At 35.8% G+C, this 18,244-nt stretch overlaps 8 protein-coding genes across 8 annotated transcripts; 4 read left to right on the top strand and 4 right to left on the bottom strand.

Moving 5' to 3' along the window:
• Positions 1-153: 153 nt before the first annotated feature.
• EV154DRAFT_540914 (domain of Kin17 curved DNA-binding protein-domain-containing protein) lies at positions 154-753 on the top strand (the record flags this gene model as incomplete). The annotated part of the gene is made up of 3 exons (XM_051604455.1): positions 154-173; positions 284-564; positions 641-753. The coding sequence occupies 3 exons, from the start codon at positions 154-156 to the stop codon at positions 751-753; spliced, it is 414 nt and encodes a 137-aa protein (XP_051450694.1).
• Positions 754-2,092: 1,339 nt separating this feature from the next.
• On the top strand, positions 2,093-2,802 carry EV154DRAFT_571501 (E2F-associated phosphoprotein-domain-containing protein; the record flags this gene model as incomplete). The annotated part of the gene is made up of 4 exons (XM_051606272.1): positions 2,093-2,219; positions 2,289-2,387; positions 2,448-2,550; positions 2,604-2,802. 4 exons carry the CDS (start codon positions 2,093-2,095, stop codon positions 2,800-2,802), a joined length of 528 nt encoding a protein of 175 aa, XP_051450693.1.
• A 96-nt stretch (positions 2,803-2,898) lies between these two features.
• EV154DRAFT_540912 (uncharacterized protein) lies at positions 2,899-4,288 on the bottom strand (the record flags this gene model as incomplete). Its single annotated transcript, XM_051604454.1, has 3 exons — positions 2,899-3,497; positions 3,560-4,061; positions 4,124-4,288. The coding sequence occupies 3 exons, from the start codon at positions 4,286-4,288 to the stop codon at positions 2,899-2,901; spliced, it is 1,266 nt and encodes a 421-aa protein (XP_051450692.1).
• A 726-nt stretch (positions 4,289-5,014) lies between these two features.
• Positions 5,015-5,898, top strand: EV154DRAFT_556919 (phosphatidic acid phosphatase type 2/haloperoxidase). The gene is made up of 3 exons (XM_051605385.1): positions 5,015-5,274; positions 5,328-5,499; positions 5,562-5,898. The coding sequence occupies exons 1-3, from the start codon at positions 5,025-5,027 to the stop codon at positions 5,809-5,811; spliced, it is 672 nt and encodes a 223-aa protein (XP_051450691.1). The 5' UTR covers positions 5,015-5,024; the 3' UTR covers positions 5,812-5,898.
• Positions 5,899-6,138: 240 nt separating this feature from the next.
• EV154DRAFT_607890 (uncharacterized protein) lies at positions 6,139-7,294 on the bottom strand (the record flags this gene model as incomplete). The annotated part of the gene is made up of 3 exons (XM_051607638.1): positions 7,172-7,294; positions 6,970-7,106; positions 6,139-6,900 (listed from the first exon to the last, which is right to left on the bottom strand). Exons 1-3 carry the CDS (start codon positions 7,266-7,268, stop codon positions 6,139-6,141), a joined length of 996 nt encoding a protein of 331 aa, XP_051450690.1. The 5' UTR covers positions 7,269-7,294.
• Positions 7,295-8,320: 1,026 nt separating this feature from the next.
• Positions 8,321-9,489, bottom strand: EV154DRAFT_488236 (uncharacterized protein; the record flags this gene model as incomplete). The annotated part of the gene is made up of 5 exons (XM_051599076.1): positions 8,321-8,372; positions 8,627-8,677; positions 8,727-8,833; positions 8,928-9,037; positions 9,450-9,489. 5 exons carry the CDS (start codon positions 9,487-9,489, stop codon positions 8,321-8,323), a joined length of 360 nt encoding a protein of 119 aa, XP_051450689.1.
• Positions 9,490-9,823: 334 nt separating this feature from the next.
• Positions 9,824-11,255, top strand: EV154DRAFT_432314 (Argonaute siRNA chaperone complex subunit Arb1-domain-containing protein; the record flags this gene model as incomplete). Its single annotated transcript, XM_051596663.1, has 3 exons — positions 9,824-9,865; positions 9,928-10,211; positions 10,280-11,255. The coding sequence occupies 3 exons, from the start codon at positions 9,824-9,826 to the stop codon at positions 11,253-11,255; spliced, it is 1,302 nt and encodes a 433-aa protein (XP_051450688.1).
• Positions 11,256-11,539: 284 nt separating this feature from the next.
• Positions 11,540-13,828, bottom strand: EV154DRAFT_531601 (uncharacterized protein). The gene is made up of 9 exons (XM_051603846.1): positions 13,734-13,828; positions 13,323-13,674; positions 13,206-13,268; positions 13,017-13,140; positions 12,705-12,957; positions 12,573-12,635; positions 12,407-12,511; positions 12,115-12,335; positions 11,540-12,051 (listed from the first exon to the last, which is right to left on the bottom strand). Exons 1-9 carry the CDS (start codon positions 13,813-13,815, stop codon positions 11,680-11,682), a joined length of 1,635 nt encoding a protein of 544 aa, XP_051450687.1. The 5' UTR covers positions 13,816-13,828; the 3' UTR covers positions 11,540-11,679.
• Between the last annotated feature and the right edge of the window lie 4,416 nt (positions 13,829-18,244).

The raw sequence follows: 18,244 nt of genomic DNA, 5'->3' as shown, positions 1-18,244 counted from the left end.
AGATAGCTCCATAATTTGCTTAGGCATACTATCTTTTTTAACCAATAAAATTCCAAATCGAATACAGCTTCTACTCGCAAGAGTAAGGATGTCCGATCATTATTTTTATGCTTTGTTTACCTTGCACATTTTTTTTTTCTAACAAACAAAAATATGACAAAAGTTGAATTTACGTCCCCTTATACCATTGGCAATCGTATGAAGGTAAGTTATATGACCACACTTGCTCATGTTGGAACAGGAGCTGATTTTATTTATCTGTCTAGTCTTAAGGTCCTTAAAGGTCACGCTTTTATTGTCACTCCAGTGAACGTCAAGGCCGAGACGAAAACGGTTGCAATTGTCACATCATTTCCGCATCGTACCAATGTCAAGCGCTTCTTGTTACTGCTAATCCAGGTCGTTACTTTTACAACTTTTTAGACGAATTCAAAAAGGAAATTCGCAACTTACTCTCACGTAGACATGGCACAAAACGTGTGTTTGCCAGCAAAATGTATCAGAAATATATTGCTCACAAGGAACATATTCATGTGAATGCAACACGTTGGAATTCACTGAGTGGTTTTTTTAAAACAAATGGGTAGAGACGGCATTCTTCGGGTTGACAAAACAGAAAGCAGTTTATATATCGCATAAGTTGATAATAATCCCAAAGCCTTGGCTAGACAAGCTTTCCTTCAGAAAATGGATAGAACGGAGAAAGATGACGAGGAGCGGGATTTGCAAATGTTGAGGGAGCAATTCGAATAGACCCACAAACCAGCATAGGAACAAGGATTTGTCGAATAACAACCAACCGAGTTAATAAGAGATGACGAACAGCCTATCAAGCTCAATTTGACCATGAAGCATATTACTGTTACTGCTGAATCTCCCAAATTTTACGAGTGTCACGATGATGTTGGGTGGTATGAAGAAACAATCAAGGTTTATCAGCTTTAGCAATGAAATCTATCCCTTCGATTTCCGCTCCCTCCACCCCAAGTTCAGCGGCATGATGGTTATAAAACGTATAACATCCACCCAACGAAGAAGAGACAACTGGATTAAAGGAATCAAAGGAACTGGCCATTTAAATTTATTTCAATTCATAACAAGTACCCATTTTTTACCCTGACAAGATACTACTACCACTGCTAATAGAATCATATGTGGACTAACTATGCGATTGTCTTCCTAATGTACGATAAAATCTGTAATGGTCTGATAAAATACTTGCCAAATAAATAGTGTTTATATCTCATTTTGATAGATATCATGGAGGTGGTCCGTATAAAGCAAAGGGATTTCATTGTGATTGGTGGATGACTGTCAAAAAAAAAAAAAAAGTCCCAAAAATTATTTTAGGGTATGGGAACCACAATTCATGCAGAAAAAAGATATAAAAAGGCACTTTTTTTTTTTCATCCAAAGTTTTCTTTCTCTTCTTTCTCTTCAATCAAAAAACGGCAGCAATGTCTGAGGTATTCCGGTCTCGTATTCCCACCTGATCATTTGTCAGACGATGTACTGGGTATTTTGAGCGGCGTTGTCCATGAGCGTATGGTTGTCAACCGCATAGGCGAGACACTGTTTTTTCCCCAGGGCTTGCGCACGAAGAACTGGGTTTTTTAATATTAATGAAAATGAAAAAATAAATTTATTACTGAAACAGATTACTTTATCTTTTGCTTACATATGCTTTTTTTTTGCCCACGCGTGTAACGTCCCATTATGCGCTTTTTTAAAAAGCCGTGATCACGCTTAACATTATGTAAATGCATGAACCCGTGTGGGTGAAATTGTTTGACGCACTATGCTTTTCTGGGAAAAGAAAAATCAATGTGGTTTTGAGTGTGCCTTCATGTTTTTAGTTTGATTTTTAATTAATATGAGATAAAATATTCAAGATTGAGGGAGTAATATATGTCTAGTTATTTTAAGAATAGTCAGACATGTTGTTGACACAGATGTGTATCGGTGCGCGTCGAATACTTTTTTAGTGAGAAAAGTTTACTACTGGCCATTTTTTTTTTTGAACTTTGGCAGTCTTCTTGAAAGCGGGATCCAAAACATTATTGTTCTTTTACTTGTGTCCAACTTTTTCTGAATGGAAGATAAAGCTAAAGAAAAAAACGAAGAATGGTACGACGAGGTGTACTTTGATTCCGATCAAGACTCTGAAGAAGAAGATTCGCCTGGCATTGGCCTCATAGGCAAGCAAAAAAAGAAGCCGAGTTCGTAATCCATTATTTTTTTGATCTAAAAAAAAAAAAAAAAAAAAATTAGCTCACAGTTTTTCATAGTCATTAAACCCAAAAAAAAGATTATTAGCAACGATGAATTACTTTACGATCCAGACATGGACGAGAAAGATGATGAATGGGTCTCCAAACAGATTGACAGTAGGTGGTAGGAGTAAAATGTGAATATATTCTTTTGGCTAACAATGTCAATGTTTGTAGTTGATTCATCCAGAGCTTCTGAGGATATACCACTGGACGATAAAACGGATGCTATCTTAACCTGTCCGATGTGCTTCACAACTTTATGCTATAGCTGTCAAAGGTAATTACGCTTTTACCAATTTTGATTTTGACACTAAAAGTGAATTATTGTAGGCATGAAAAATATGCAAATCAATTTAGAGCTATGTTTGTCCGCAATTGCCACACTGTGCCCGGCGAGAAGTATAAAATGCAAGGTGAAAAAGACGAATCATATTTCAAAGTGACTTGTGAGACATGTGGAATTCAAGTAGCCATGTTGGATGATGATGAAATCTATCACTTTTTCAATGTGGTTGCTACTGGAAGATAATATGTAGATGAATACCTCAAGGTCCGTGCTTAGAATGCGTGTACATACAATTAAAAAAACAAAACCATAAAGTGTACAATTTTATTACGATTTGTGTTATAATTCTGAGACGTAGTTACCGGGAAATACACCAATATTATTTCTTAGTTTACCGGTCCACCAGTCATTAGCATCAGAAGTACGTTTTATCAATTCGATCTTATCATCTTTTCTAAACGACAAATCACCTTGAGCCTGAGCATCATAATCATAAAGTGCCAGCACATAGTTAATTCTTGATGGAGGTGGTGGTGGTGGCGCGGCTGTTCTAGATGAAACCATACCACTACCAGCCGAGTTTTGTGATCCATAACTGTGGTGTTGATTATGCTCATAGGGAGGAGCTTGACTATAAGCAGGTGCAGGCGTGGGTTCGTAATGTGGTGCAGGAGCCTTCCCAAAAGAAGGTGCAGAAGGCTCATCATGAGTATGTGGTGATTGACCATATGAAGGTGCTCGTCCATAACTTGGCGTTTGTCCATATGATTTCTTTTCATCTTGTTGAGAAGGATATAGTTGATGTTGCGGCTGCTGCTGTTTTTGAGGTTGATATGTCTGATAGGGCTGTTGTGCTATTGCCATAGGCGCAGGGCTCTCATTTTTTATTGCCGCTCGTTCTTGTAAAGTTAATTTAGAGCTGTTGGCACCACCCGATACTAGTAATTTATGACAAAATTAGTACCATGATATATATTTTTCTGTAGACAAAACCATTTACCACTCAACCAAGCTTTTCCGCCCGATTTAAGCAAATCCATATTTTCGATTTCAGCCTGGGCATTAAACTGGGCTATTCTCCACCTGAACCCTTCATCCACAGACATTGCATGTGTCACAAAATGGGCTTCGTTGGCTGTCAATAACTCATAACAACGAGCGTAAATCATACCAAATATTTTGCACTGAAGATGGAACATGTGCTCAAAAATTGGTTGAATAAATTCATATTGTAAACGGAAAAAGGCGGGTAATTGAGCCTTCAAAGCATTGTTCAGATAATCATAATCTTGGGTTGCAGTCTCCAACTGACTTTGGACTTTAAAAATGGATTTCTCTTCACTCAAAGTACGTTCTGCTTTCGCAGTTAACTTATTGAGACTGACTCGATGACGATCATAGTCTATCAGTTTATGGTTTCGTTTAACAATGGTTTTTGAAATCACTTTGACGATTTCTTGGAATTCCAGTGCGGGTCGAATAACGTAATGATCAATTGAATCCTACATAGCAGCTTATTTGTCAGGCCAGAATACATCAGTCGTTTTAAAACATGTTTACTTACCAATTGAGGTAAAATCTCATCACGGCAGTACATCATAGCCGCCTCGGCATCATTAGCAGCTTCTGTTGCTGCTGCTGGTGTGGATTGAACACGTCTTTGAACTCCGCCTTCTTCCATTTCTACACCGATTTGTGGGTTGTAAATGGTTGAGATATGACTAGCCATTTCGGACTGGTGTGTCAATAGTGCTAGATTAATACAATGCGTCAGTGTGCTATAAAAATACAAGGATGTTGCCTATTTTACTTACCAGAGACTCTATCGCGGAAAGTCTGCCCTTCCGCTTTTAAAAGTTCGGCAATCTTTGCACTCTCGTTAAATCGAGCTTCTAACTGGATAAATTCGGCGTCTCTTGTTACTAGAGGTGTGCATATATTTTAGATTACTGCTTGTTTAATAAGTCTGTTGTTCATTACCATCTTCCTTCTTGGACATAATCTGATGAGGCAAACGACTCACGACCTTTTGAAAACCCTATATGTCCGAATATAAGCTTACTAGTAGAGTTATGGACTAACATGTACTTGCCTTCCAGCTCATTTTATGTTAAAAAATTCTTGGCGTGGAACAAAGAGAAAAAGTCGTTAGAGCACATGCTTGCTTTTACATATAAAAGCAACGATTTAAACACCGAATGGCTCCTGAAAACACAATGCAAAGCTTTCATTCTCCTGATCGGAAATTATGGGTATCAACGTATTCTTGATTGACACAAATATTCTTTCTGTAGATTGTCCGTGCTCAAAGATCTCTTTCCATTGCCTCTGATCCAGCAAATATCGTGTTCTGTTATCTTCATGCCTTTTCCCTCAAAAATATTGTTACACGCACTACGTTCTGATATTATTAAATTTGGGATGGAGGTGAGTCCCAATTCATACTTTTTACATTACTTTATATAATGACAGCAGGTCATGAAGGGCATGGTCTCGCTTCGATCTCCTTAACCCATGTCTATTTCAATCCTTTGGACAAAATATCTTATGCATTTGCATACATCACTCTAGCTCCAATCGCTATTATGGTTTTTTATGCATCTGTCATTGTTTCGCGACGCGAGATGGCTGGTATTTTAATGCTTGCTGGTCAATTTTTAAATGAAGCCTTGAATTACGTTTTGAAAGAGAACATTGAACAGGACAGACCATATGGTAAGGTTCATCTCACTCTTTTAAAAAAAAATTGTTCATTAAAACCCTGTTAGGACATCTTGGGGATGGATATGGAATGCCTTCAAGTCATTCACAGTTTATTTGGTATTTTGCTGTTTATGGCTCTTTGTATCTTTACAAGTACATTCAATTAGACCATGCCATTTGGAAAATTTTAACTTGCTTTGCAATGTTCTCCCTTGCCATTCTGGTTTCTGTCTCTCGGTAATATATAGACAATATCACAAATGATTTATGCCATACTCACATGTCTAAACACAACATAGTATCTATTTGGGATATCATACTCTCAATCAAGTCCTAATTGGATCATTAGTTGGAGCTTTGTTTGGATTGATATGGTATAACGCTACAAATTTAATGCATTCGTATGGCATCATCGATTACATTCTGGACATGACAGTCTGCCAAAAGTTGTACATCAGAGATATGGGTATGGTTAATAATGTTGCTCGTTTTGAGTACCAACAGTGGAGTCAATTAAGGCAAAATCAGTTGAATAGCAAAATTAAATAAATTTTTTGATACACCTTATTACCTGTCTATCTTTACTGCATTTGGTCGATAGACTTAAAAGCAATTTCTGTAAAGTAGACAAAAGAAACCATAATTATGATACAATACAGCAGATTATGTATACACTAGATTGAACGAATGCATTTTTATATCATGAAGCATAACTAGTTGTTTATATATGTTTTACTAAAGTTTTATTCGAAAAAAAAAATTTGAAATATAATATACATTTTACAATAAATTACAGTCAAGACAAAAAAAAAGAAGAAATGGAACAATAGTACAAATAATAACTAAATCAAAAAGCTAGCTATCAGATACATCGATTTAGTTCTTGTGCTCGGCCTTCTTAGCGGTGGTGTGCTTCTTAGGAACAACTTTCTTGGTAGTCTTCTTCTTGGAGGCGGGCTTCTTAGTAGTCTTCTTGGGAACAGTCTTCTTGGTAGTAGTATGCTTCTTAGCAGCTTCCTTCTTGTTGTCTTTGGCTTCTTCAGCACGCTTGTTAAGATCTTTGTGCTCTTGAGCAGCGGGAGAAGGGGCAGGGACAGGCTTTTTCACAGTGGTAGTATGCTTAGGCTTGGGCTTGACAGAAGTGGTATGCTTAGGCTTAGGCTTGACAGAAGTGGTATGCTTAGGCTTGGGTTCTTCGTTTTTCTCACCACGCTTGTCCTTGTTAACAGCCTTAGGAGAAGGGGCAGGGACAGGCTTCTTTACAGTAGTAGTATGCTTGGGCTTAGGCTTGACAGAAGTGGTATGCTTAGGCTTGGGTTCTTCGTTTTTCTCACTACGCTTGTCTTTGTTAACAGCCTTAGGAGAAGGGGCAGGGACAGGCTTCTTTACAGTAGTGGTATGCTTGGGCTTGGGCTTGACAGAAGTGGTATGCTTGGGCTTGGGCTTGACGGAAGTGGTATGCTTAGGCTTAGGCTCCTCTTTCTTCTCACCACGCTTGTCCTTGTTGACAGCCTTAGGAGAAGGAGCAGGGACAGGCTTCTTTACAGTAGTAGTATGCTTGGGCTTGGGCTTGACAGAAGTGGTATGCTTAGGCTTGGGCTCCTCGTTCTTCTCGCCACGCTTGTCAACAGTACCGTACTATTAATTTCACAGTTTAGTATATACAGGTTTAATACTGTTACAAAGTTATTTATCAGGATTATTTACCTTAACGCAAATAGAGTCGCCAACCTTGATACTCTCACAGTCGAAAGAAGTGTTGGACTTCTTAGTCCATTGTTGGATATCACTTTGAGAATGATTGTACTTCAAGGCAATTGACTTACAAGTCTCACCGGTGGCGACTGATATTTAAAGATGATTGTTAGTTTTTCATGAACGAACGCGTCAATAGAATGTAAATTGTTACCTTGGTGGGTTTCTTGACAAGAGTTTGAAGCAGCAGGAAGAGCTTGAGAGGCACCAATCAAAGAAAGGACAGTGGTAGCAGCGATGAAAAGTCTCATATTGGTTTAGTAGTTATTGTTGTTGTAGATAATTTTTTTAAAAATAAACTGGAAATTACTCGCTTCTTATATACTATTAAAAAAGTGTGCCATTTTTGAGCTGTAAAGATAATCGGATGGGAAATCTGATATACTTACCTCGGTAGCAGGTATCTATTTTTGATTCTAGTGAGGAGACATTTTTTGATTCTCCTCTCCTGAATTAAAAGTCTTGGTAAAAACGTACATACACCCGGGATTAATAACTCGTAAAATTGCCAAGCAACATGGAATATTGAATCCCGATCTCCCATTCGTGCTTGATGAACAAATAACTACTTTTTGGCGTAATAGTTTGAAATTTTATCACATTTGAGAAAGTGAATTTTTTTACATGTGCTCTCTCTTTGTATTTGATAGAAAGGACAGTCAATAGATCAAAGTTAGCTACGGTGAATAATAGTTATAGATCAAATTGTTTTTTTGTAACATGTTTAAAAAAATCGTCTTGTTATTCCGAAAACAAACAGTTGTCGTAATTGCCGACTTTGTTTTCTCAAAACAATTTTGTTTTGGCCAAGCCTACCCTATATATTAAAATTTACAGAAATAGTAATTCTACTATGCCTACTGTCAAACGTGATCTCTTCGCATAATAAAGATATGTCATCGGTGTCTCATTTTGAGGTTCGTGTAACTCGATCAATTTTATGTTCTTCGGGTGTATCCACTACAACAAGGGACATATGCTTCGCCTTTCTCACAATTCGGATTACGTGTGCTTTTTCAGGTCTAGTTTTAATTATAATGGATTGGGGTACGACTATATTCCGTGAGTATGTATAATATGTGTTGTTGATAACGGTAAATATATCATGCAGTCGATACATTGGGCCCGGAAAAGTGTATGCACAGACGGTAGTTGAAAATAATGGAGTTGAGGCTAATGCAGATCTATGACCAGATTAAGGAATCCAAATAAACTGCCTACAAATATGGACATCTTGTTATAAAGGACACAGCCATCTTTATTATTAGCATAAATTCTTACTAAAATGGGAATATTAAAGGATCTACAACACCGCTGGATAAAATACTTTTTCGACAGAATCCATATTGTTACCGCTGTAAATAATAGCGCAATATTAAGAGCAAATAACAAATATAAATGACTAGAATAAACAAATACATGCGATCTTTCTTAAAGGTCAATAATCCAAAAACAACACAAAAAACAAAAAAACAAAAAAAACACCGCGGATCAATCGACTCTTGGCAGAAGGTTTATAATTGGACAGTCTGGACTAGATATTTACACGACAGACACTCAATTTCTTACCAAAAAACGATTCTCACCAATACTAAATTTAGCTACTTACAACATAAATCTGTTGTTCTTGATAATAAAGTTCCTGTATTCGACAAATAATCTTGTTCAAAGTGTATGATTGAAATTATTTGTTTAACTATGATTATTACGTCCAATAACAAAAAAATAAAATAAGATGCAGCGTGTAAAGTCCGCAAAGGGCAATCATGCAAACTCGAAACACTTTGAAGTTATCCTGGCTCTCACTTATAATAGCCTGAAATAATTATACTGGTAGTGTGTGGGAAAGAAAATTACTTTCTTGAAAAATAAAATAAGCACGTAATAATACTACTTTATGTTTAAAAAACCACATCCTTGGTCAAGACATTCGGTAAATCGACTTTGGGAAAACTCCTGTTGACAGTAAAAAGCTTCTTTTGCAGAACATTAAAGATTGCAGTTTGATTTACTCGATTGCCTTTTTTTTTTAAAAAAAAAAAAACTAACGATTCAAACAGTGGTGTAATCAGTATGTAAACAATGATATTGGGTCCCATCATTTGTTGAATGGCCTTTTAGCCGTGATATAAAAATTTACATAAATGTGCTGATCACTAAAATTATTACTAGACTTCTGATTTTATTCTTTCTATTGGCTCCATTAGTTCGTACACAGTCGAAGATCTCAACTATCTAGCAATACTTTTAATAATCATTCGCAACAAACACGTATCTAAGAGGATTTCGTCAAAATTTGGGCTATATTGTACTATTGTTGACTACCCTGCGAGAAAAAAAGTCCTAGTTTATTATCGACAAATGTAGATGGTATAAACTGCGCTAACAGTCATTAGATGCTATCGTTTACTGAAAATGTTTTTATTATTTACATTCGATCACTTCTTGGATGATAAACGCATCGTTTTCCATTTTTATATTCGTATTTGTTTATAACTATGATGTATATAACTTTGCATTTGCATAAAATGAGTGGTAGCTTTATATAAAAAGCACACCAGTACCGTGGCGACATAAAACGCTGCTTTTATGACAATAATAAATATAAAGTTGTCTTTATCATTTGGTGGGTTACCAGTGAAGTATTAAGTGCAATGTCATTTACTATCACCCAACTTTGATCATGCCAAAAAATAAATTTATCAAACCCGAATTAATCAAGGTCCGGCATTTTGATTGTGTGTGAGGATAGCTTTCCCCGACTGTCACGAAAATATTTTGACATTATTCTTTTTTTCCTAAAACTATGGAAGACAATACTCAAGAAGGAAGAGAGCAATTGATGCAAGTGTTTTATATTAATCTATTAACAGAAACGAAGACTGATATTCTAACTTATTTTATAGTGAGGAGTATCTCAACCAAACTCACATTGCTGATGACGATGAAGAGTTGATCGAACGTGTACCAGAAGATGGCGCACAACTCGAAGAAGAAATCGATGTCATGCCTACTGAATTATCTACACCCATCAGTTTGATGCAAAAGAAGAAAACTGATCAAGACAACGAAAAAAAGAAGAAGAAGAGAAAGAAGAAGTCAAAGACTGCCAATTTACCTGAGGCAGGTACTGAATTACCTGACGATTATGTTGAAAAGCATGCTGAAGATGTCGTTGAAAATCCCTTTGATCCGTAAAGTTGTCCGATACTTGAATTATACATTGTCCTTACCACATTCTCTTTTTTTGGTTGATTTTTAGTGAACGTCCTCTTTCTCAACGTATTGAATACGCCATCATGAAATACCGCAAAAACCACAAATTCTCTGGCGAAAAGAAAGCCATCTTTGACAACTATCTTAAATTTGGAGGAATCAATACCGGCCCCAACATGTTCTTGGGCCGTGCCACCAGTGCTGATAGACCCGATGATCCAGATGCCGAATTTGATTTTGATGCTGCAAAGACCGCTATTGATTCCGTCCCTGATGAATTAGAGGAAGGCGTTGAAGTCAACTTCACTGAAGTGGCACAAGTGTATTTCAGTAATACCTTTATTCGTGAGAGTCGATTCATTTCATTACAGGATTTCGTGGATGCACCTGTTCTTATCGATGCGTTCTTGAGATACCTTCAAATCAGAAATGTGGCTCCTGAATATGCAGAAGATATTGCAAATGCCCGTGCAATTGTTGGTGAGGCAAAGATTCAATTACCTAAATGTAAGCGTATCAGTGGCTTCATGCCCGGTAACTATAACAAGGCATGTGCTTCTTTATTCGGTGCTTTGGAGTCAGACATGGACACTTCTTGGATGACTGAAGCAACCATGAAGATTCAAAAGCAATTTCTTTCATTTGTTGTCGAAACGATTGGTACAAACTCGGATGATTCAAAAAAGATTGTCAAGGCTCATATCAAGGATCCCGATAATGTACGTTTGGTCGAGACCAAGGAGTGGGTGTTTGCTAAAATTGCTGAAATCGCTCCCTATTCTGAGACGGCCGCACAAGACGATCTTATTAAAGTCACCTTTGAAAATAAGGAAAACTCTGAAGAGAAGTTCGATATCTTTTTAGAAAAGAAAATAGTCGATTTTATGATGATTGGAATGGTGACCCGAGCAACATTCTGTAAACTGAGTAACGGCGATTGGTACCTTGAAGGTGCTACTCGTGTCATGCCTAGTTTTTACATGGAAGATGATTGCATGGTAGAGGAAGACTTGGACTTTTAATAAAATGGTTAAAAATGTGAATCATGGAAAGGATTTTTTAAAGGACGATGTATGTCTGGAATTATATTACACTTATCTGTTAAATAACAATACGGAAACTCATATTTAGACTTTCACGTATTTTGGATGGAGTATAGATTTGGTTTTGAAAATGTATTTAGATCATCAAGATGTATCTAACTCTGAAGCTGAACCAGATAAAAGTACAAATAACGTACATGTACAAATTCTAGGTGATTTAGATCATATATTGGTTACGGTATTAAGAGTAACTGTCTGTGAAGATTTCGAAATTGATTGAATAGTGATTTTCAGACAGAATTAATATTAGATTTATTGGATTGTCTATGACTAATCTTATGCTATATCCGAGTACTAGCTTCATTATAGTCGTGTATATGATTACATCTTCAAAAACAAAGCATTAAGCACCGCCATCCGGCTTTTGCAGCTTGTAGATTGTGGTATCAGGTACAGCGTTTTCATCAATCGCATTTGGACGCTGAAACTGTACCCCTTGTTGTATCAGCATTGGGCTTGTATTATGCACTTCTGAATTTCCGTCCACGCAGGTAGTTATATCATCAGCCAAATTGGGGGAATAGCTTTGTTTGTAACTAATAGGGCTAGGCAGTTCAACGTACTTCTTTTCAATTTCGTCCCAATTCACTTCCATGGTGGGTTCGACTATCCGCTGATGCCTTTCATGCTCTTCGAGTTCTTGTCGTTTTTTTTCGTTTTCGGCTCTCTTCTTTCTCATAAACCAAAAGACGCTTGCGCCCACTACAAGTAAAGCCTGTGATACAAAAATGTTTAGCTAATTACGGTACTCATAAACCTTAATAAATTAGGTATTTACCCCACCAATGGAACCTATAATTGTACCAGCAATAGCTCCAGCGCCTGGTTTCTTGTGAGGTGATGCTAAGGATACACTTGCATTGTTAATGTCAATGTAGTTTTCTACTAGGGTGATATTTGATGGGGTTGTTGTGTTTAATATCAATATAGTGCTAGTAATTGAGGTTCTACTGGTTAGACCAAAAACAATAAATACTGTATTATTGTTGACAGGAATGGCTAATACGATTTACTTAGTAAATACTGATAAGAACAATTTTTTTTATGTGGTTAAGGTATTGTCAATTTACCTGAATGTCCTGTTCTTGCTAAGAACGTATTTGGTTTAGATATAATATTTTGTGGCTGCCATATAAAAGTGTCAAGATTAAAAGTAAATGCATAATCTAAGCAAGCTATTGAAAACATGTTAAAAAAAGTACCGCCTCAACCATCCAGTTAGTTGTTTCTAGTTACGCTGATAATTGTTTTTCGACTTATCTCCTCCATATAGTAAGACATCTCTTTGTGCAGGACCCACTATTTTGATTTTTAACACAGGGTAAAAATGAGCACAAAACAGGCTCAATAAAATTCTATTCGTCTTACCTAAAGTAGTGGTATGCTCTGTCCGTGGTGATGGAGCTTTACCCCCTAACGATGGTTGTGTGGTCCAGTTACTATTTTTCATATCGAATACAGTTAGGCTATCAAATAGAATATCAGTGGTATCATTAATTGATTTTCCAACTGATTGGCCACCAAAGAAGAAAATACGATTGCTCTTAGTGTCAAAGATCGAAGTTTGATACGATATAAACATGGATGGTATATTATTTTGAGGTTGATAAATTGACCAAGGCTATCGAATGGAATTACATTAGAAAATCTGTTAGCAACAACCTGAAATTATAAACTCACGTTTGTGGGCTTATTTAAATCCAGAAAGGTGAGGTTAGTGTAGCCGATAAACCTCATACTGTATGTTTCGTCCTCGAATAAACTCATATTTTGGCCATTGTGGGTCCAGCTACTGTTGTAGAAGCTACAAAAAAGCAAAAAATAAAAATAAAAAAAACAAGAAAAATCATGACTACATACAAACCTCACCTTTCGAGTCCTCCATAAACTCCAACTCCGTAATTTGGAACATAGACTGTCGATGCACATGATCTGTCAAACAGCAGTTACTATCTTACAGTTTTCCAGGATTCGATTTTATCTTACATTTGTCTTCTTCCAAAATTCAACTCGGTATATTCGGGGTAAGTAGTCCAAGAATTGCTTTCGGAATGGTAAACAACCGTCGAAGGAGTTGAAGGGTCATAAGCGGAAATTGCCCCACCCGATAAAAGCATGCTTTTTCCGTCTGGAAGAACCATTCTTTGGGAGTGTTGTATTATTTGGATGTTGTGGCCATCCACATTTGACGATAGATGCTGCCACTTGTCACTTAATTCGTCCGCTGTGCTTCCACTGTAGGCTACAATATCCAGTACATTGATTGAATTATCTGAAGATCCTTCTATTTCTGTTATACCGCCGAGGCAGTATATTTTATTAGACAGCAAACCACAAGCTATCAATCTGTAAGTATTTTGTAGAAAAAAAAAAGGGTGTTTTTGGAATAAATCCTACCCGAGTTATATCTTGGGATTTCTTGTCCTAATGTGTAACTTGCAACCGCTAGAAACGCGATAGCTTGAAAAATATTTCTCATTTGTAATTTGTATATTTAAGAACATTCGTTCCAAATAAAAAAGGGGAGGGGGTATTTATATTACACAGAGTATGCCGATTGATGTGTATACTTTGTTTTTTCTTGAGTTTTTTTTATTGTAATTATTCCCATGTAAAATTGGATGTATTATTTACGCTTTTACATTTACTAGCTCAATATTCAAGTGCAATGAATACACTTTCTTTAGCGATTGATCAAATACAGTTCATCTCATGTCTACTTTAAATCATGAAATAAACACGTCCGAGTGAGCAAATAAAAAGATGCAATGCGAGCTTAGCCACGCTTCTTGATATCGGGCGGATTTGTTTTAGGAAAACGCCTCACGATACCGGCAAAACTTGTCATTCAAACAATTTGTATGCATTTTATTACTAATAATATTTTACCTGAATGCCCTAAGTATCAATGAACGATTGATTCTCATCTACATTTTTTTTTTTTCGATTGAAGGATAAGCTTCACCCACTGATTTAAACTTGAAGATGGTTTTATTGATGTTAACATGCTTGCATGAATATTGGTACGACCGGTAAAATCAACAAACAAATAAAGTCTCCAATAGGAAACTTGCTTATGCTATTGTGCCAAGGTATACACGACTATTCTATTAAAATGATCAGCGTAGATGGTGTCTGTGAAACCTCTGAATTTTTGGCGCTTTTTAACGTTAAGTTGATTTACGTGTAGTACTATCTAGAATACAATATTCAGGAACCTTACCAGAGTTAGTGTATTCCCAAGGACGTTAGCTACAACTTTTTTGTATGTGTTATCAATAGCAAGACAAATTTAAAAGCTTCTGAAAGAGCATGTAAATAACCTCAAATACTAACTGTAGTGCCAATGTAAAAATTTTTGTTTATATGGAGACGGAGTCTCTGTGATTTATTAGTGATATTAAAGGGAAATAGTCACAATTGTGTTTTTGGGTTTTCTATTTTAGAGTTTTTTTTTTTTTTTTTTTTTTTTTTTTTGTTATAGTTAAAGTATGTACAAGTTTGAATTTAGAAAAATAAATAAATCAAAGCAGTTTTAGCGGAAGCCTGAGCGACGGAAGGTCTTACCAATGGAGGGAGTATAAGCTGTCCTCAGAGAAAATGGGAGGGGGAGAATGAGGGGTGCCAGATTGAAGAAGTGCTTCATGTTGAGATTTTAAAATCTTTTTGGACGCGAGGGAGATGCCAATGTAAAAAAGAGTTTACTCTATTTATATAAGCATTGAAATACAGAATCAGAATTGTGAATGTTGAGTATAGTGAATGGTATAAAACAAACATTGGCACCCCGTGTTATAGGCTACTTTTTTTTATTTCTGCATGATGACACAATACAAAGCTTATTTCTTTTTAATACTGTTGCTTAAAGGATCATAAGAAAAGTGAGTCCAATTAATTACAATGACTTATAAATCCAAATGATTAGTTTGAGTTTGTATTGGGTAAATTATAATACAAACTCATTGACAATATCTCAATACTGCGTTACTGATATATTCTTTTTTTTTCTAATTTCATCCATCAGTTCAATTTATAAAATACAAAAATCGAGTGATCTGTTGAGATCGTCTGTCTAAACATATTTTAAACACAGCGATAATACGTAACGTTTTTTATATTGTTTTTTAAAAAAAAAGGTAGAAAATGAAGATTTATAAATAGACAAAAAAAAAAGGGGGAGGAGGTGCCACATTTCTTTTTGTTACCACGTATTCAACATGGAGAAAAAAACTCGTAGAATGAATCGTTCAAATAGAAAAGTATCAGGTTTTAATTAATATATTCATGGTAGGACGTATTTTAAATATTAAGGTTATAAGTTTATATGCTACAGAATCTCAAAGAAATAATTTTTGATGTACCTCCTTTCTATCCCTTCGTTGCTATTGTTTTTTTAATTATGTTTAAATTAAGGTTTGTGACCAAAATTAGTAGTAATTCAACGAGCATCTATATCTCATCAGACGTATATCAATTTTAACGCAAAGCATGCTCTTCATTTCACACACACACACACACACACAAAGGAAATTTTTAAATATTAAAATATATTAGCTTGATGCATGCTCCCCCATTACCTTTCTTTCCCAATACAGCTTGTCAAACCCAAAAAAAAGGGTTGTTACAGTTAAGTTGACAAATGTATGCAGGACGCTAAATACTATATGGGGGGAACGATCTATTTAAATCGAGTTTCGCTGGAATCGGAATGCTTCCATAGATCTGTACTTGTTTGGGACCCAGGCAATCATTGAAAATAGGAGTCATCGATTGTAAATTTACATTTTATGAACTTGCAGAGCGGAAATGTTATGGAATAAAAAAGAAGAATTACCGGGTTGCATTACGAGTTATGATCTAGAGGAAAATGTTTTCCGTATTCAGGAAAATCTGCATTGTTCTAAAAAAAAGTGAGTTACAAATACTTCTAGAACACTTTGTATATAAAGTATTATTGCAGTTGACATGATAATTCACTAAACCTGCTTTATTTCAAATGAGAAAATAAGCTTATGTTCTGTGTATGAATGGGAAAGGGATGGGGGGGGGAGAAGATCACTATATTTATGCAAGAAAAAAAAAGAAAAAAAAAGAAAAAAACGCTATTGTTTTTTTATAGATTTAGGGGTACATAGATTACCGTTTTTAGAGCAACCGTGTTTGTCTGTGTGATTTGTAAATTGCACATATTTACTCGGGAGAGATTTACTTAGTTCGAATCCTAAACCAGTTTTGTGTGCTTTCTTGCATAAACGCGGGACGAGACTTATAGGATATAATTTGTCCAAATTTGTACGCCAAATCTGGGTTTCATACAACGGCTGTATTTTGCCTTGGGATCTTAATTTGAGAAGTATTTTATGTTTTTTTAAAGCTATACTGGGCTTTGGTAATACGTTGAAATTTGCAAAGTATGTTTCCATCGGACATGTTGGTGGTATAATTTGAGGTTAACATCATTTTCTGATCGCCATATGATGGTGCACTTACCGGATATTGCAGATCACATTTATTTAAATTTGTATGAGTCCTACGCGCTGGCATTAATATTTTTCTGTTAACTGTCAGGTATATTTATATGAGTACTAAGAAATACAATTGTAGCTCTATAGATAATATAGTGATACCAAGAGAAATTCTACTCATTCATTGAACATATTGTCTCTTACGCCACTATAATATTATGTACATGTTTCTTACAAAGCAAGTGGAACTTCTAAGAGCCATATTAGTTAAGCTTTTTTATTATTACTGAAACCCAGTTTGACTTTAGTGCTTGTGGAAACCCTCTTCCACGCATGTAATTTGAACCACAGGCTTCACGAAAAAAAAAAAGTTCTTTACGATGCTATCTGCTAATAAATGAGACACATTCTACGAGAACATGCTATGTTTCTTGATGGTTAGAATGTGTGTAATACTTACCTACCAAATTATTACGTTTGCAAACTTTTTTAAGTTAGCGAAATCTCGATCGTGCAAGTAGTACCAAGCAAATACTAAACTAAAAATACAGACAATCCATCAATGATTTAGCTAAAATCGTATGGTTAGCGCACATGAAATTTATTTTCCTTCAAAATAAAAAAGGAAGTAGCTTATGGAATTCTAGAGTTTTAATTGTTAGCTTTTGTAATAAACAAGCATGTTCAACTTAAAAATAAGCATCTTAGATACAAGCATTATTGGCAATAAAATAAACGCTGGCACTCAAAATATTTTTTCAACTCTAAATCCAAGTTTGTGATTAGGCACGATAGTACTTGTCTTGCTACCGTGCTTTCCGAAAGACCTAGGTGAAGTGCTTTTTTTTTATTTGCATAATGGTGGGTTGGAATAGTGCTCTTATGGATGCCCTGAGCAAACTAAGGTCATGTTACACCATCATCCTATATATGCTAAAAATAATCAAAACAGTTGCTTTTGCAGGCTCTAAAATGATGAATCTAATTTTAGATGGTGGGATGTGTTTAATGACTCAACCAATTGGATGTGTGATTCCCTTACACACAGTGAATTAATAAAGAGGTTTGCGTGTCATGTTACACTCTCACATCATGGGCGCAAAAAGATTAGGAAATGGTCGATCTTTTTGTTCCCTCAATCAAATAAAGCCAAACTATCCGAGGCCGGAAATTACACAGGTAATTTAAAATATAATAAATACACAATCAACGTCATGTGGGCGCATCATCACCATCCCATTGCTTTTAAAGAGGGGAGATACAGCTCAATGCAAATGAATTTCAATATGTAATAGACTAGTGTCGATAAGTTATCAGTGCAAGTACAACAAAAGGGTTTGAAATAGAACAAGAAAACACATGAGTTGAGCAGGTTGTCTCCTTTATGTATATATACAACAGGCAAGCAAAAAGAAATAAATAATCCTTGGCACTTATTCCAGC

The sequence above is a fragment of the Mucor mucedo genome (assembly GCF_025094135.1).
Source record: "Mucor mucedo strain NRRL 3635 chromosome Unknown EV154scaffold_231, whole genome shotgun sequence".
Lineage (NCBI taxonomy): Eukaryota > Fungi > Mucoromycota > Mucoromycetes > Mucorales > Mucoraceae > Mucor > Mucor mucedo.
The sequence above is the reverse complement of the archived record's forward strand: the minus strand, read 5'-3'. Positions and strand labels throughout refer to the sequence as shown.

Coding starts and splice junctions, on each gene's coding strand:
- EV154DRAFT_556919 (XM_051605385.1), top strand. CDS start 5,025: ATGACAGCAGGTCATGAAGGGCATGGTCTCGCTTCGATCTCCTTAACC. Junction 5,275..5,327: donor TGAACAGGACAGACCATATG/GTAAGGTTCATC, acceptor AAACCCTGTTAG/GACATCTTGGGGATGGATAT. Junction 5,500..5,561: donor ATTCTGGTTTCTGTCTCTCG/GTAATATATAGA, acceptor AACACAACATAG/TATCTATTTGGGATATCATA.
- EV154DRAFT_531601 (XM_051603846.1), bottom strand. CDS start 13,815: ATGAGAAATATTTTTCAAGCTATCGCGTTTCTAGCGGTTGCAAGTTAC. Junction 13,141..13,205: donor GTTTATGGAGGACTCGAAAG/GTGAGGTTTGTA, acceptor GCTTTTTTGTAG/CTTCTACAACAGTAGCTGGA. Junction 12,636..12,704: donor AGAGCATACCACTACTTTAG/GTAAGACGAATA, acceptor AAATCAAAATAG/TGGGTCCTGCACAAAGAGAT.